Source organism: Silurus meridionalis, chromosome 2, assembly GCF_014805685.1.
Source record: "Silurus meridionalis isolate SWU-2019-XX chromosome 2, ASM1480568v1, whole genome shotgun sequence".
Lineage (NCBI taxonomy): Eukaryota > Metazoa > Chordata > Actinopteri > Siluriformes > Siluridae > Silurus > Silurus meridionalis.
In genome coordinates this window covers 26,120,718-26,138,052 of record NC_060885.1, presented here as the reverse complement: position 1 = coordinate 26,138,052, position 17,335 = coordinate 26,120,718, and the positions used below count along the sequence as shown (strand labels likewise).

General features: G+C 37.9%; 1 protein-coding gene across 1 annotated transcript in view; it reads left to right on the top strand.

Moving 5' to 3' along the window:
- Window positions 1-17,335, top strand: part of lyst (lysosomal trafficking regulator) — a 77,616-nt gene that overhangs the window by 38,986 nt on the left and 21,295 nt on the right. Inside the window, 20 exon segments of the mRNA XM_046866349.1 lie at window positions 1,235-1,344; window positions 3,236-3,581; window positions 4,183-4,321; window positions 4,424-4,597; window positions 4,846-5,009; window positions 6,076-6,266; window positions 7,422-7,670; window positions 8,878-9,051; window positions 9,210-9,359; window positions 9,439-9,576; window positions 9,679-9,877; window positions 10,351-10,479; window positions 12,873-13,238; window positions 13,241-13,433; window positions 13,607-13,787; window positions 14,245-14,414; window positions 14,573-14,679; window positions 14,682-14,802; window positions 15,252-15,418; window positions 15,503-15,655. Coding sequence (XP_046722305.1) covers window positions 1,235-1,344; window positions 3,236-3,581; window positions 4,183-4,321; window positions 4,424-4,597; window positions 4,846-5,009; window positions 6,076-6,266; window positions 7,422-7,670; window positions 8,878-9,051; window positions 9,210-9,359; window positions 9,439-9,576; window positions 9,679-9,877; window positions 10,351-10,479; window positions 12,873-13,238; window positions 13,241-13,433; window positions 13,607-13,787; window positions 14,245-14,414; window positions 14,573-14,679; window positions 14,682-14,802; window positions 15,252-15,418; window positions 15,503-15,655 — 3,621 coding nt within the window.

Below are 17,335 nucleotides of genomic sequence, written 5' to 3'. Positions count from 1 at the left end.
CAATAGTTGATTACTGGAACTATGGGCAAAGATCCACACTGATAGTTTTTCAGAGTTGTGTCTGCTGAGATGATCCGCTGTCAATATATAAATAAGAATAAGAATCACATTCTGTTCGGTACACAATCATCACACAGCATTAATTCATTGTCATTGCACCACCAACTGGAATGCAAGAAGTCCGGCTCATAAAGTAGTCATATCCTAATATATCTCACTAAACCAGATGTATACTTTTGAGAACTCAAACACCCCCAACAAATCCCCACCATAGATCAAACACCCCCAACAAATCCCCACCATAAATCAAACACCCACAACAAATCCCCACCATAGATCAAACACCCCCAACAAATCCCCACCATAAATCAAACACCCCAACAAATCCCCACCATAAATCAAACACCACAACAAATCCCCACCATAGATCAAACACCCCAACAAATCCCCACCATAAATCAAACACCCACAACAAATCCACACCATAGATCAAACACCCCAACAAATCCCCACCATAGATCAAACACCCACAACAAATCCCCACCATAAATCAAACACCACAACAAATCCCCACCATAGATCAAACACCCCAACAAATCCCCACCATAAATCAAACACCACAACAAATCCCCACCATAGATCAAACACCCCAACAAATCCCCACCATAAATCAAAACCCACAACAAATCCCCACCATAGATCAAACACCCCCAACAAATCCCCACCATAGATCAAACACCCACAACAAATCACCCCTTATTATTAGCTGAGTAAATAAAAATAAAACAAGTAATTATGATTACTATAGATTATTTACAGTGTGTTTGTTTTCACATTTTCCCAGCCAAAAGATTTTGACATATTTATTAAATATTGTTAACTCATATATGCTCAACCTACCCAGTGATAGTTCAGACACACAATAAAATATTTCATTTGACATTAATAAACTTGAACATTATCCATGTACTCGTTTAGTCACTCTGTAGTTTGGTAGGTGCAAGTTTGGTAATAATTCATATCAAAAAGAATATACAGTACTTAGATTTTTATATAATTATACTGCTAGTATACATGTAAAAGCAATATGAATAGTTTTTGGAAAATAGATGAAATAATGCAAAACATAGGCGTTGCATTTTGCTGTGAGGTTACTTGTGTATCACACATCACCATGCTGTAGGAATGTGGAAGCATACAGGTATAATAACAGGCTGTCTATTCTTCCTTACAGAGTGCCAGACCCTACTGGTGGAGCTGCTGGTTTCAATGGTGAAAGACAGAATAACAGCAGAGGAAGTTGCTCTTTTGATCCATCTCTTCCTGGAGAAGGCGCCACCTACTGTAAGACTCCTCCCACATCACTTCACAACAAACACAGTTTATTGCACAGTTTACACTGCACAAGATCATTAAGTATATATATACACAAAAACATATGTGGAACATAAAAGAATAAAACTATACAGTAAGGTCTATAAATATTTGGACAGTATGTTATACAATATGTTATATGTTTTATATCCAAAATGCATGAATGGTATTGGAATTACAAACCTGAGCTAGCTCAGGGTGTGTTTTTCAGACCTTCTTTCACATGTATAAAACAACGTTGTTAGAATACAGTGATGAAAAAACTGTTGGGCAGATCATGATCTCCCTCCTGCTGGTAGGTGTCAGCAATCAAGGGAAGCTTTGAATCTCTCAAAATGTATTTAAAAATCTGGAACAGCATCTTATGAACAGGTGAGACTAAAGCCCTGGTCACACCTGGCATTAATATCAATCTCGAGGTGAACAGCTAAGATTGGTGTTCTCATCTGGCATTATAAACCTTGCTTTCAGATTACCACAGAAGGAAGAGTTTACAGCATGTAGGTTTACCAAAATTGCACAGTTACTTGCTGGAAAGACAGAGCCTGGGCTGATTTATTTCAATTTCTGCTGAGGTACAATTTTGGCAGAAATGCTTTTACCCAACCTGCCTTGTGACAGCAGTCCAGGCTGGTGGAGGTGTTTTACTGGTTGGTGTGAGAAATGTTTTCTTAGCACGCTTGAGTCCAGTTAATAGCACTTAATCATTTGCCATAGCCTGTTTGAGTATTGTTCTGATCATCATGTGCATCACATTCGCGGCCACGACAAATCTTCTAATAGCGATTTCCAGCAGCATGAACGATGTCACACAAGAAATCATTTTTAAACGAATTCATGAGCCTTCAGTCATTGGATCTAAATCAAATAGAATGCTTACGGGATATGGTAGATTGGTTAATTCATACCAGGATAATAAACCTGAAAAGAAAAAAATTGGAATTGTCGGAAAATAGTGGAATCCATGTCACAATTAATAAAACTGTTTTAGAGCAAAGGTCTAGCTGTATCCTGTATAGTATTACTGTAGTTTAATATGCTTTAGTATAGTATAATAGTGTGTGTGTGTGTGTGTGTGTGTGTGTGTGTGTGTGTGTGTGTGTGTGTGTGTGTGAGTGTGTGAGTGTGTGAGGGAGGGAGGGCATGGAGGCATGGAGGGCATGGAGGAGGTGGTAGCTTAGTGGTTAAGGCATTGGACTTTGGATCTGAAGGTCATCTGTTTGAAACACAGCCACACCAACCTGCCACTCATAGGCATAGTTGCTTAGTTATATGAATGAGATAAATGTAATTCGCTCTGGGTAATGGTGTCTGCCAAATGCTGTAAATGTAATGTTACATTGACTTGACAACCTTTTAAACTGTGCCTAAAATTTTAGGACACTTTTTTTGTTTTCTGTTTATATTGATATAAAGATTAACAAGACAAAATTGATTTTACAGACAGGACTAATCAATTAGACACCATTAAATCTATAAGCGTTAAAGTTTTTGTGGTCCAACATCCAAACTGTTGGCTACTATTATTAAGCAAAGTCCGATTTTATTTGTAAAGATTTAGGATAAAGATTTTATAAAGTTATATTTACTCACTTCAACAACTCTACGTTATCATGCACACCTGTAATATTTTTGACAGATAAAGGAGATGTTATGTAGAAAATCACCTGATATCCACTGTAAAATATGGTTTTCTGTATTTAGATTTTGAATATATGAAGAAGAAGAAATGAGAGCTACAAAGAATATTTGTCAAAACAATGAGGACTTTTTGGCACTTATTTTCCTGAAACCTATAGTAAGTGATAATCCTCCTGACTTGTAATAGTATTATGGTTTTTTTTTTTCTTTCCTTCTGTAGGAGATTCTGCTGAACGGCATTCTCCAGATGGTGGAGGCTAACAAAGAAATGGAGCCACTACATTACTTGTCATTTCCCATGTCCCAGTGCATCTTTGCGCCTGGCACCGGTGGAGCAGGTGGTGTAAAGGAGGCGATGGGTACTACACAAAGGGGCAAGCCTGGTGCAGGCAGCGGGGATAATGAGAGTTATGCTGCTCATTTCAGAGCTTCCCCTTGGCACATCGCTCCTCTTCACCTGCCTCTGGTGGGGCAGAACTGTTGGCCACACATGGCCAGCGGGTTTAGTGCTTCGCTCTGGATCCGCCCTGTAAAGAACAATAATGAGGAGGCGCCTAGACATGGAGGTAAAGAAGAGCTTTTCACAACTGTTTTAGTTATTGTTGTAGGTCTTTACGAAATAGGAACTGAAATAAAACTTCTAACACTTTAAAAGACAACATTTTATGTTATGGATAGGAAGCTGGGGTCAGAGCGCAGGGTCAGCTATGGTACAGTGCGCCTGAAGCAGAGATCAAGGGTGTAAGGGCCTAGCAGTGGCAGCTCGGCAGTGCTGGGGCTTGAACCCCCGACCTTCTGATTCCCAAACTAGTGCCTTAATCAGATGTACTGCATTCTCTGCAATTTCATAGAAATCCCATGAAAGTTTGGTGCACATTTTAAGAATGACTTTTAGTATGTAGTTTCCTCTGCCAAAACTGCAACCATTTCCATCTTTAAAGGTAACAACATATATGAACACGTAACTTCTTAACAGTTCTACGGCTAAGTGTATTATTCTGTTATTAAGTGTTTATTTTATTTTTAAGTATAGTATCTGACTTTGGAATCTGTTAAGTCTCCAAAGTTTTAATTCATAAAGAAAATGTAAGCAATGTATGTAGCAATACATGTATGTTGATTTACTGGGTATCCGACGGTATCGCACTGTATGATTGTATTTTCCAGCTGAGATGAAGTGGGATGATGAAGTCCAGGCTGTGGATCTTCAGGAAGAAAATAACTTCCTTCATATTTTTTCCATCGGCTCCAAAGCCCTAATGCTGCAAGTGTGGGCTGATATTTCTACAGGATCCTGCACCTTCAGGTAGGACTCGTGTCATCTGAATTTCAGTATTTGTTAAATAAATGCTGTATACAGTATAATGAATGAGCCATATTATCTAAACTTCTTTATTTATGACCAAAGGATCTGCATTGATCCTAATGATGAAATGAAAGCTGGTCTTCTGGCCCAAGCTGAGACTTTGCATGGTATGCTGAGTACAGACCAGTGGCAGCACCTTGCCCTTACTTATACACAGCAGCCTGAGGGCAAAAAGAACATCCACGGCTGCTTGACACTTTGGGTGTGTGGCATCAAGTAAGTCACTCTCATCACCACTGAAACGAGTCTTTAATTTTAGTATTACAGTTCTAGTTGTTAAATACAAAAAGTTGTATTAATTTATTAATTCACTTGTAACTTATTAATTGGGTCTTATTATTACCTATGATTGCATTTAAAAACCAATGTACTGGAAGACATAATGGACTTCTGCAAGAAATGAGGATGCATTTGAGTGCAGTTTTGTTAGTGTCACTCCTGTAACATCTGTCTAACTTCACCAGAAAATGTGAGGTGTCACTAGACTACACGCTCCCCAGGAAGTCCAGCCTATCATCTGATAATAGCAAGACGTTTTGCATGCTGGGCCATTACCTGAACGCCTCTGGGGAGTTTCCACTAACACCAACTTCCCATTTGGACATGGGCAGTGTGCTTCTGTTTAATGGTATGACTCCTGTCCTACATATCTGCTTCCAGAGGTGAAAAGCTCCTACAGTTGTGTCAGTGTGACAGAGTTTTCTTGATATAAATTGTAGCAAAAAATTTGCTATGATTATACAGTGATTTTAATGTATCTGATTTAAAATGTTTCTTTCGATTAGTTGTTGTATTTTTCTTGTTTAGCATTCAGAATATATTGTTATGCTGTTATGATGGCCTCCTATATATATATATATATATATATATATATACACATTACAGATGTGTTTTGCTAGTCAAACTTGGCTGTAACAGTTTCCATCTGACCAACCAATCAGAGGATGAAAAAAATGCGGACGCTATTCTGGGCCAGCTAGCTGGTGCTGTGAGGCAAATTTGACATCTGATTGGTAGAAGAAACCGATTTATTTCTTATAGAGACTAAGGTAAAAAGGCCAGCAGTACTGACATTGAAGGCCCTGGGCAGATTAGATTGACATGGCAGCACATAGAGGCTGAAATCAGATTGAACCAAAAAATTTAACATCCATACACACATACTGGAAGCAGTGCAGCCAAGAGAAATGCTAAGAAATAAAAAAAGAATAAACTGTTGTAAATAAAAAAATACAATTTCATGAAACATTTATTAGGTTTTATGTTGTAAATGTAGGTCAATGTTTCTAATAGTGTTTAGGCATGCAGAGAAGGCCTTGCTGCCCTTGAGGGCCCACCACTGATATATATATATATATATATATATATATATATATATATATATATATATATATATATATATATATATATATATATACACTTGTCTGCATATTAAGCAATTAATTAGATTAACAGCAGTATTTATAATACATTGCAATTGATTTTGATAACTGGTAACTAAAGTGTGCTAAAAATATCAGTCAGTAAGTACCATTGTGAACTAAAATAAATTGTACCACTGCGGTAATTTTAAAAGAAAGAAATTATATTTATATACACATTTTTTGCCTATGCTTTTCGTTACTTGCAGTTTATCAGTTAGTTGTATCATTTATTGTCTTTTTTGCTTATAAACCGTTGCTTCTCTGTTTAAGGCTCCAGAATAAACACAGATGAGGCCTTTTATCTGTACACAAATGGCCCTGATCTTACCTCCATCATGCCATGCAAGTATGGAAAGCCCAGTGCGACATTCTCCAAGTACATTACTCAAGAAATGCTTGAGTGTGAGCAGATCCGGGAGCTGCTGATGAGAAATTCTGAAATAGACATTTCATTTATTATTGTAAGTTATAAGCAAGATAACACTTATTGCTGAGGGATATGATATGATGCAGTTTGTCATGAGCTTAGTTAAACTGAAATTAAAATATTAATCACTCTGAGGAGGTTAGCCCATACTGAAATCTCAAGCCTTAGAATTCAGGTTCTGGCACAGGCATTTCCAAGCTAATTGTAAGAACTAATCTCTGCAGCAGGTCTTGTGCCTGCCTCCATTGTCTCTCATGGTGGAATATCACCTGATAGAGCTCTAATGGGAGCGGACCAAGAGGTACCCTTATATGGTGCTCAAACAAAATCAAATGGCTCCTCTTGATTTGAAGTAGCAGTGACTCAACTTTGAAGCTCCATGGACTGTAAACCCAATGACCCAGAGAAGAAACCAGATTTCTGTTGCTTGTGCTCATGACCCCTTTTTAACCACCCACAGCTCATGGCTATTACTGAGGTCAGGGATACTGCCTATATTGCCACCTATTTAAGGAATTCTGACTATGGGTGTGATTAGTAAAGAGTCCACAAATCTCTAGCAATATAGGCAGTATCCCTGACCTCAGTAATAGCCATGAGCTGTGGGTGGTTAAAAAAGTCTAAGAATTGTCTAGAATTTCTTTGTTTGCTATTGAAAAGAAAAAAAAGAGGTCTAACCCTAAATGGGTTCCCCTACCCTTTGCTACCCTGTGCACAAAGCTAGATCTGAAAAACCTTAATTGACCACAGTGGGGAATCGAAGTCCTTAAGTGGCTTATTCAGGGTTCTGGCCTCAGCTGCACTAAACATGTTCAGATGAGCTGAAATGGTGACTGTGTTCCAGACCTCCCTACAGCTGATCAGAATCAGTATCTGTACTATAGTAATGAAATCTGTACAGTGATGTTCCAAAACCTAGTGGAAAGCATTTGTAGAAGTGTGGAGGCTATTAAAACTTCGAAGCAGTGGCTAAATCACAAATAGAAGGTTTTAAATGCATGCACAAATGCGATTTTAAGGTGCCACATAAGTTTGGTCGAATAGTGTTCTTTCACCAGTAAACTAATATATAGTGTCTCTTAGGAATATATTTCCTGAAGCTATGTATATGAATGTATACTAATGTCCGTTTACTTTAATGAGTTTTTTCCCCTTTTTTTGTATGTAAATGCATAAATTCATCACACAGGAGAGCCTAGCTGTTGTCTACTCTCCCAGCAGTCCTTCCATCTACACCATCTATGAGCCAGTGATCCGCCTGAAAGTTCAGGCCAAAGCTCCTGTAACATTCCAGAGGCCCTTCAGTGCTAAAGAAGTGCAGAGCTCTGTGATGGAACCTTCGTCACTTTGCCATTTGCAGGCTTTGCAGCCCCTTGGACTCCACAGCTGTCTGCATAGGATCGGAGGCATTGGTGCATTCATCTTTCTTTTTGCTCGGGTAATTACGTTAAAAAAGTAATTCGCTAATCTACATGCCAATTACTTACAATTAACTTCCGATACAACAATATGCTCAGTTGTAAGTCACTCTGGATAAGGGCGTCTGCCAAATGCCGTAAATGTAAATATAGATTTGTATTCTGCACTTACTTAAGGTTTGATTTGGTGTGATGCTTTTCTTTTCACCACTGTTATTAAGAGTCATTTGGCTTTTAAATAACCTTACTGTCAACTGCCATATCTGTCTCTCCAATTTTGCCCAATCTTCACAGAATTTGGCTCACATTAGCTTATCTTATCATTTTGCCACACATTAAACATGTTTCTTTTAGATGTAAAGAGTTTTTCTTTTAATGTGTGGCAAAATGATAAGATGTGAGTGTGTATCTCAGCAATGGCCTTTATGTACCACCTTGTGGTCAAGAACTTATTCAGTTTATTAAATTTGTGCTAAATTCAAATTTTACCATTAATACGGTTGATTGTCTACAAATCATGTAAAATCAGCACCAGATTTGGCAAACATTATCCAACCTGGACAAAAGAACTTTGATCATTTAGATGTTTTGCTAGTGTGACTTTCTGGTTGAAACTATACATAACTATACACTAAAACATATATATTCTAAAAATGGAGGTTCTCTTCCATTTTTTTGTTTTTACCATCATTATTAATTTTGAGCACCCAAATAAATGTCAGTGTGTAGTTGAACATATAAGGAGTTTTCTGGGTGTCACTTCATGGAAATCCGCTGTGTCAAAACTATGCTTTGCATTGACAAACACTCATCAATACAAAGAAAAGCAGCATTTTCCAAACTTTTGCAAATCCATCAGAAACTTATAGTTTTTCGTTACAGTGTCCCTGTTGAAATAGTTTTACCTTAAAGTGGTTTATTGTAAAATAATTATAATAATTTATGTACCTATTTATATAGCACCTTTCATACATAAAAAAACATCGAAATACATTATTCAAATAAAAAGCTAAATAATAAAATCAATAATCAACACACCAGAAATATAAATTAATCATTTAGAAAAGTTAATATTAACTTAATGAATGGGTTATAGGATGTTTCGAGTTAGTAGTGGATTGTGATGGTTTAGTAGTTTTTTCAAGGACGTTTGAGATCATAAGAACTGTAACAGTAATTGTTGTTTTTTTTCCTGCCTGTTAATTTGTTTGTGTTTGTTTTACTCAGGCAGTGGAGCTGAGTGACTGTGAGAAGACTCAGGCATTGGCACTGCAGGTTTTGTTGTCACTGGTTAAACACAATCAGCATCGCATGCATGAGATGGAGTGTTGCCACGGGTACTCCATGATTCATCAAGTCCTCATGAAGACCAAATGCATTGTGGGATATCATATTCTTAAGGTGTTCATGCCTTAAACTTTCATTTGGGTTTTTATTTTATTGCCGATGCATTGTGTACAAGGTTTTTCCACTTTAAATTGTGTGTGTGCGTGTGTGTGTGTGTGTTATATGTGGTGATGTTTTCTATATTTACTTTCTAAATGTTCATTTGTGTGAAGACGCTGTTGGATGGATGCTGCAGTGGCTCTATCCTGATCCTGAAGGAGGACGGTCAATGGAATGTTGATACAGAGTCCACTATTGTGGTGCAAGACCTGAGGCTGCTTTCTGAAATATTACTGGACTGGAAAATATGGGCCAAAGCTCAGGTAACATTTACAGATATTCATATTTATTCATACTGTTACAGTTGTACATCAAATTACGTATGTGTTTTGTGTTGGTCAGCGTGGAGTGTGGGAGACTCTTTTGGCTGCACTAGAGATTCTTATCAGAGAGCACCATCCTCTGCAGGTGTTCAATATTCAGCAGCTGCTCAAAGCCCAAGTTGTGCACCGCTTTCTGCGAACCTGTCAAGTACTCCAGGTAAGACCCCGCCCTCCCCTAAATACTCACTCTATTTACTTTTTCTAAAATTTTTACCTATTCTGATGTCTTTTGTTCAATTTTGTGATTTGATTTTAACAGGAGAATCAGGATGAACACCTTGTCTCTCTACCACAGGGGGTGTGCTTGTCCTTTATTAAAATAATTCAGGAAGTACTTGGGTCTCCCCCTGACCTGGACCTGCTGCGTTTGCTCTACAACTTCCTGCTGGCTGTGCATCCACCTACAAACACCTACGTGTGCCACACACCATCCAGCTTTTACTTCTTTTTACATTTTGGTGAGGAACTGCAGTAAAAAGGTGGTTGTATTAATTAAAAAAAGAAAAAAAAAAAAGAAAACTTAAACTATGACTAAAACAACAGACAAACTTTTGGAGGCAGAGTAACAGAGCACCTCGTCAGTCTGAAAGGATACATGGTACTATTGCTGATAAATTCTGGTTTTAAAAAGTGCTAGAGCAGAGTGTGTGAGTCTAAAATTAAAAATTGCAGTTTAAAGGCTAAAAATTAGGTTCTGAAAAGCATCATGGCCCCTTAATTTATGCAAAAGTATGTATGAAGTCGTTACCCAGATTAATTATTATGTTTATTGTGTTGATTGTATAGTGTGAACGGCGAAGTTTGTTCCACCAACGAGAACCCATGACGATGGAAATCCAAATCTTGAAATAGAAATATGTGATGTTAAGTCCCTGTAATTGTATAATTGCTATCTTTGATGGTATTTCTGATGTGTAACTTTCTGTCTCAGATGGTAAGCTGTACCAGGAGAAGGTCCAGTCCATCATGTGTCTGCGACAGTCCAGCAGTGAAGGGAAGTCCACTTGCAGTTCTGTGCTCTCGCTCTCCCCAGCTCCATTCATGGAGAAACAAACTGAAGGTAATAGACTCCATAATCTGTTTCTGCTCCCTCTTTATGTTTATAAACACAAAGAGATGCACATACAACAGAACAAAAAGATCTGAGTAGCTGCAAACTGTTGTTTGGTTAAAATCTGACAGAATCTTTCAGGAAACAGACTAACTTAGCGTAAATATTATCCACCTGTTGTTATGGATTTCTATTGGATTAAAAGCCTTAAAATTTTAAAGTTTTTAAATGATGTAACTAGAAGTGCATTATGGCTTGGGACCCTGTCAGGAGCGAGATGATCCTGGTAGTCTGGCTTGCAGTATCTCACAGAAACTCTGGGTGTTCGTGCTAGAGTCATAAATTAAAATCATACAAGCACAGGTTCCTAAGCATTTTGGAAAAGTTAAAAAATTATGGAATTTGATTTGAGTGATTTTCAGGTTTGGATTGGTATGGGGGCGAATTGCCCTATTTGGTTTACTGACATAAAATTAAGAAATTGTAAAAAATATTTCTTTATAAAACAAAGGCATTAATCTGGATCAATTAGAAAACAGTGTTTTAGACTAAAACCACTCTGCGTCCACACATTTGTTTTCAATCTATTGCCAAATGTTGCTCATCCACACTAAAACATCTGGAAAGGCTCATGTCCCTGTACTGCGCATGAGGAAAAACGTAAGCTTCGAACTGCATCATTTCTGCCTGCCGTTTATTTACTTTCTGGCTCTTTAAAACATTACAGCAATGACTAAACGTATGTCATAGTTTTTAAAAGCCTTAGTTTTTTACATACAGTCCACACTGTGACGTGAAAACGGCATTTTCAGATTCATCCACTTTGGAGAGCATTTTTTAAAAAAAACACATTTTCGTTGACTGAAAACGTTGTGGATGGAAGGCGAAAATGGATATGTTTTCAAACAAAAACGTATTAGTGTGAACATGCCAAAAAGGTGTTTTTTGTTAATGGACTTTAGTTCAGTTTTGTTATTTCTTAGTGAATTGCAAATCAACAATTTTGTTGCTGTAGGATTAAAAGTTTAAAGTTAAAAAAATTGCATTTATAAATGATTAACTTTGCACTGTTTAACAATTGCAGTTTTAATGAAATGCTGTGCATCGAATGTGGTTTGGTTTTAATTTGTATGAGCTACAGTAGCTACAACCTTCTGGCAATCATTTGGTAATACACCGTAATAGCATACATCAGAGATTCTGATTCTGACATACATCAGAAAATGTAATGCATGTTGGAACTGAAATAAATTTTTTCAGATGTTAAATACGGTCTTAAAAACCATATTTATTGAAAAGTCTGACATTTTAAATGAAAAATGTGTAGGAACCATGACAAGCTTCTTGAACTTTCACACTTTTGTTGCTTGTGGATATGTTCAGGATGTAAAGTTTTCAGATTGAAACACTTAAAAAAAAAAAAAAAACATGACACACAAAAAAAGAAAGTTCCTCTGACAAATTATCAGTCTTAATTGTCTAAAAACATTCTGTGTCAGTCTTAGCTAGTGTTCCAAGCCAATCTCATTACCATGTGCCATAACTGGATTTGTTTATAAACAATAGTTTGACACTAAACATTTTACAAAATGTCATATTCTTGTTTGCACTTAAAATCACGCTAGGCTTCCATTAGTTTCTGCAACAAGGAAGTACAGCTGACATCACATTCATGTGTCTTACTCAGAGGTCTCTGCATACACTGATCAGCCATAACATAAAAAAACCCACCAAAAAGTGATATGAAAAACATGTACCTTGTTACAACAGCACCTGTTAAGGGGGTGGAATATATATTTATATTAGGCTGCAAGTAATCAGCCAGTTCTTGAAGTTGATTTGTTGAAAGCAGGAAGAAAAGGCATAAGGATCGGTGTGATCTTTGACAAGGGGTAAATAGTAATGGCTGGACATCTGGGTCAGAGCACCATTGAAACACCAGGTTTGTGGGGTGTTCTTAGTACACACTGGTTAGTACACCTGGACATGGGTACAGTGGTCTGATGAATCTTATTAGAAATGCTTTGGTACATGATAAAAAGTTCAAGATGCTGATATATGTCTCAGTCTAATCATGCATCTATGGAAATTATGGAGGCCCTACATTACAACTTATAGGAATATTATGATCTGCTGCTTACGTCATACAAAGGTCTTGTGGAGTCCATGCCTTGACTGGTCAGAACTGTTATGGCCACAATATTATACTGGAGGTTTTAATGTTATATATTAGTATTCCTACCATAAATAATGTTTTTTGAATTTTTGCACATCAGTAGTTCAAAAAGAACTGGTGGTGAAGCTATACCATATAAAGTTGGTTTACAAGCTACAGTATATGTCATAGTCATAAACATATATAAACTCTCACACAACAGGGCACCTTCTTTTTTTTCCCCTAGTTCCTGAAGGTGACATTTCAGTTCCCACCCCAAACATCTTTACTCCTTCCCCTTACTCTTCTTTGGCCCGAACATCCAGTATGGCACAATATAGTAATGCGTCCCCCAGGCCATGTGAACTAGATGAAGCTACCTCCCTGACTGCACAGCAAGGCCTTGACAGCACAAAGATGCGGAAAGATGGAGAAGAGCAGATTCTAAACACCTCTGAATCAGCCAAGACAATCAGTGATCCTCAGGATGTAGGTGATGAGGTACCACACACATCCTTCATTAGCACAGGTGAAGAACCAGAAGCTCAAACTGAGCTAGAGGGCAGCATCAGTACTGAATCAATTGGTGAAGAGGCTCTGCGAAGGCCTGACAGCCTAAAGGCATCCAGTCTTTTCAAAGGAGCCACAGTGACCTAGCCAGCCTGGGCCTGGCCTTTCCAGCACAGAACAGTTCTATGGCTGTTGCCCGCTGGCCCAGCATTGCTGATCGCACCGCTCCAAATGATGACGTGGAGAGCTACACTTACTCTCCTGGCTATGACCGAGCACACAGCAAGGCCAGCGACAGGTAGAAATTATTAACATTTTTTTTTTTTTTTTACTGTTAGCCATAATCATTTATTAAGACATTTTTTTAATTGTTAACTGTTCCAAATCACTTATTTTCTTCTTTCCTTAATTGTTTCCATGGTTCCTTTCTGACACTGTTCTGTGTATTTTTTTGTTGATACATTTTTCCAGGTCTGGTACAGAAGATTGTGTGGTTCTTATCTGCTGTGGGCTTTATGATCTTCTCAGAGGTGTCCTGCTTCTGCTGCCAGATCTTATGTTGGAGGAAGTGATGGACAAACTGATCCAGCCTGATGCCCTTGTCGTCTTGGTTAACCACCCATCCCCTCTAATTCAGCAAGGGGTCATCAAAGTACTGAAGCCTTAATTCTTTTATACCCTCTATTGTATCACTCTACACATATTTATTTGTTTTGCACTTCTTATCACAAACGTCTTGCTGACATCAAACATGGGTCTGACTAAATGCAGCAACGGTTATCTTGGTTTACTTCTGTTATTGGCTTCTGATGCAGTATTAGTAACATGCTCTTCTAACTCAGGGCATCTTTTGTGGTATCTGCTTAATGGGCTTGAATCAGCGCACACTAATTATAATGATAAGCCCAGGATGTGCTCAGTGTGGGCATGCTAAACACCTTGCACCTTGTTTTTTTCACATAGAATTAGATTAACGTGCACCCTACTACTAAAGGCCCAGGATGTTTAACACAATAGATTGTGATTAGGTGAGCCAACAGGCTACAGCAGGGTCTAGAAGATTAGTTCTCGAACAAAAATTATTTTGTTTTCTTCCAATACACACACAGCTACTGGATGCGTATTTCACCCGAGCCCAAAAGGAACAGAAAGAGAAGTTCATAAGGAACCATGGCTTTTCTCTGCTCGCCAACCAGCTGTATCTGCACCAGGGGACTCAGGGCGTGTTGGAGTGTTTTCTAGGGATGTTGTTTGGACGAACTGTGAGCTTAGAAGAGGAGTGAGTACTTTACATTAAATTCACTTTATTCATATCTTTATATTCTCGATCATTAAAAAAGTTTATTTTTACTGATATCACTCTAATCAAAACAAAGAAAAGCTGTTCCTATAAATGCTTTGTTTTGGGGTTTTTTTTTCTTCTCTCTTTTGACCTAGCCTTGACCTAGAGGACATGGAAAGTGTTTCTCCATTCAGAAAGCGATCCGTGGTGCCCATACTGGGCCTTTTGGAAAACTCTTTGTATGAAAACTCGCTGGTCCACGGTACCTGTGTGTGCTACTGCAGCTGCTGAATGCTTGCCCGAAACTGGCTGATATCCTGCTGGACCATGGCCTTCTTTATGTACTCATCAACACGCTGTCCACTCTCAATGGCCTAGAGAATGTGTAATGATCATTCTTTTGTTTATCTTTTCTTTTGTAGAGTTTGGATTGTGGGATTATATTAGAGTATTTCAGAGAAATGCAGTTACTATGGAATATGAATAAGTAGCTAAAGTAATCAAAAATGTGTTAAAACATGCATTTTATTTATATAAGTGCAATTCATTCCAATATACATTTATTTAAATGGAGCTATGATTGAAGAATAATTCCCAGATTAAAATCTAACATAAATATCTAATTATACTTTAAATGTAACTCCTTTCAATCTAAGACTCATGGGGGTTTGGTTAGTTGGTGATATAAAAGAACATCGGCATGGCTTTTGCAGTCTGGTTCGAGGTTTTTGTTTTGTTTTGTTTTGTTTTGTTTTGTTTTGTTTTGTTTTGTTTTGTTTTGTTTTTGTAATGAAAATTCTGCTTTTAAGTGTCACGTTTGATTTTATATTGCAGGATCCCTCAAAATGACTACAGACTTCTTGTATGTGACATACAGCAGCTCCTGGTGGCAGTGACCATCCACGCCTGCAGCTCCTCTGGTTCCCAGTACTTTCGCATCATTGAGGACCTCATTACATTGCTGGGTTTTATGCAGGGCAGCAAAGTGTATTGCACTCAGGGTAAATACTTGTCATGAAGTGCTTAAGGGTTTATATAGCTATTTGCAAACTTGCCATTTAAACTACTACTCGTCTGTCAAATAGAAATGGCTAGGGCCTTGCAGTTCCGTGTCCTCCTCTCAGCCATTGACTTCATTAAGACAACGGCAAATCAGGACCCTCGGAAGTTAAGCACCTCTGTCCATGCCTCTGCCTCCCTGCACCACTCTGTCCATCAGAAGCGCAAAAGCATTGCAGGTAATAACATATATTTTAGTCCTCTATAAACTCTGTAAAAGGTTTTCAATCTAAAAATCTAAAAAGAATTTCATTTCATGTTTAAACGTAGCTTGATTTGTCTTGATCACAGTTATCCCTCTGCATGCAATTAGACTGAATCCATTAGGGAGGTTTAAACTGAAATCCCATCTTACATATCTAAATAACTCTGCTCTCTAGAGCTAAATAGGATAAATTGTGGACTGATTGGTGTCCTTAAGGATAATGGTGGGTATCAAATATATCAATATGATGACATAAGTAAAATGAAATTATGTTTTTTAACCTTACCTGCCCCCAAGGTTCATTGGGCCTGAAAGACTCCATAATCCCCCATATCCCCCGGCAGCACTACTGCTCCTATGGCCAGATACCCTCTGCATTCAACTTCCTGTCCCTGGATAGCCCTCTCCCTTCCCCAACTGAATTCACCTCCTATTTTTTCCCCTCTGAAACAGGTAGCATTTTTGGCCCATTTATTTTCTTCTAGACAACACCATCTTCTCACATTACTAGCTCTTTATGCTGTGAACTGAAGGCCCCTTTTCACTGATGGCTGTACTGTAGTTGTTCCAGTGCTGGTTCCATGCTTTTCCACTGCAAAAGTTTGAATCGTTTCATACCATGCACTCACTCCAGTAGCAACGTGACACAACAAATCACCCAGATGTGGTGCTGTTTGCTGACTACCAGAGTGATGAGTGATGTTGATGTGTTTATGGTCCTTCTCGCACATTTTCGTATTATATACGGTCTGTTTCTAACTTAAGAATATCAGGGATATAATAGCAGTAAGTCCACTTGGGTTTGGATACATGAGGCAAAAGAATCCCATTCCAAAGTGAATATAAGTAAATATTCTTGCGTACCAGTGTAGATTTATTCATTACTAGAGACTCAAAGCACTTTTGTACGTCGCTCTGGATAAGGGCGTCTGCTAAATGCCACAAATGTAAATATAGAGTTAGTCTGTAAAATCAGTTAAGTTACAGCACTGCTGGTCTGAATCCAGATGCTAAAAGGTAAGAGATTGGGCAAGACTGTTTATTTGTTAAACAACTCAAGTAAATTAAATCCAATTGTCTGCCAGTAAAACAAGATTGGAATAGTGCTTGGTGCTTTAAATGTGAATATTAAGCCAATTTCACAATATTTACTGCTGAAATAATTTGAACATGAAATCTCAGAACTATTTTACTGGAGGTTGAAGTAAAATAAATAGTGCTTGCAGGAATCTCCACTGCAATTTTCAAAAGCTTTTAAATAGTCATACAAGAAAGTAAATAATTTTAGTAGATACGAAGGCTATGTTAAGTGTCCCAAAGCTTTTAGATTTTTATTTTAGCAAGTAAGGTAAAGCCATCTTCTAGAATTCCAATTCCAAAATGTCCAACTTCTTATTATCTAATGGTTAAACCAGTGGAAACATGGACTTGTCATTAAAAAGCTAACAGCAGCTTTTCATTGGAAAAGGGGGGACGCCTGACCTCACTTACTTAACTGCATGGTTGCTTGTACTTTGCCCAGTACCTGAAAAGTTTACTGGTGCCTAGGTGTGAACAATTTACTTTTAATCTACTGCATGTTTTACTGAAATCCAGAGAAACAAATTAACCTCCTACATGCCCTGGTTTGGAGAAAGACTGGAATATGTAATAA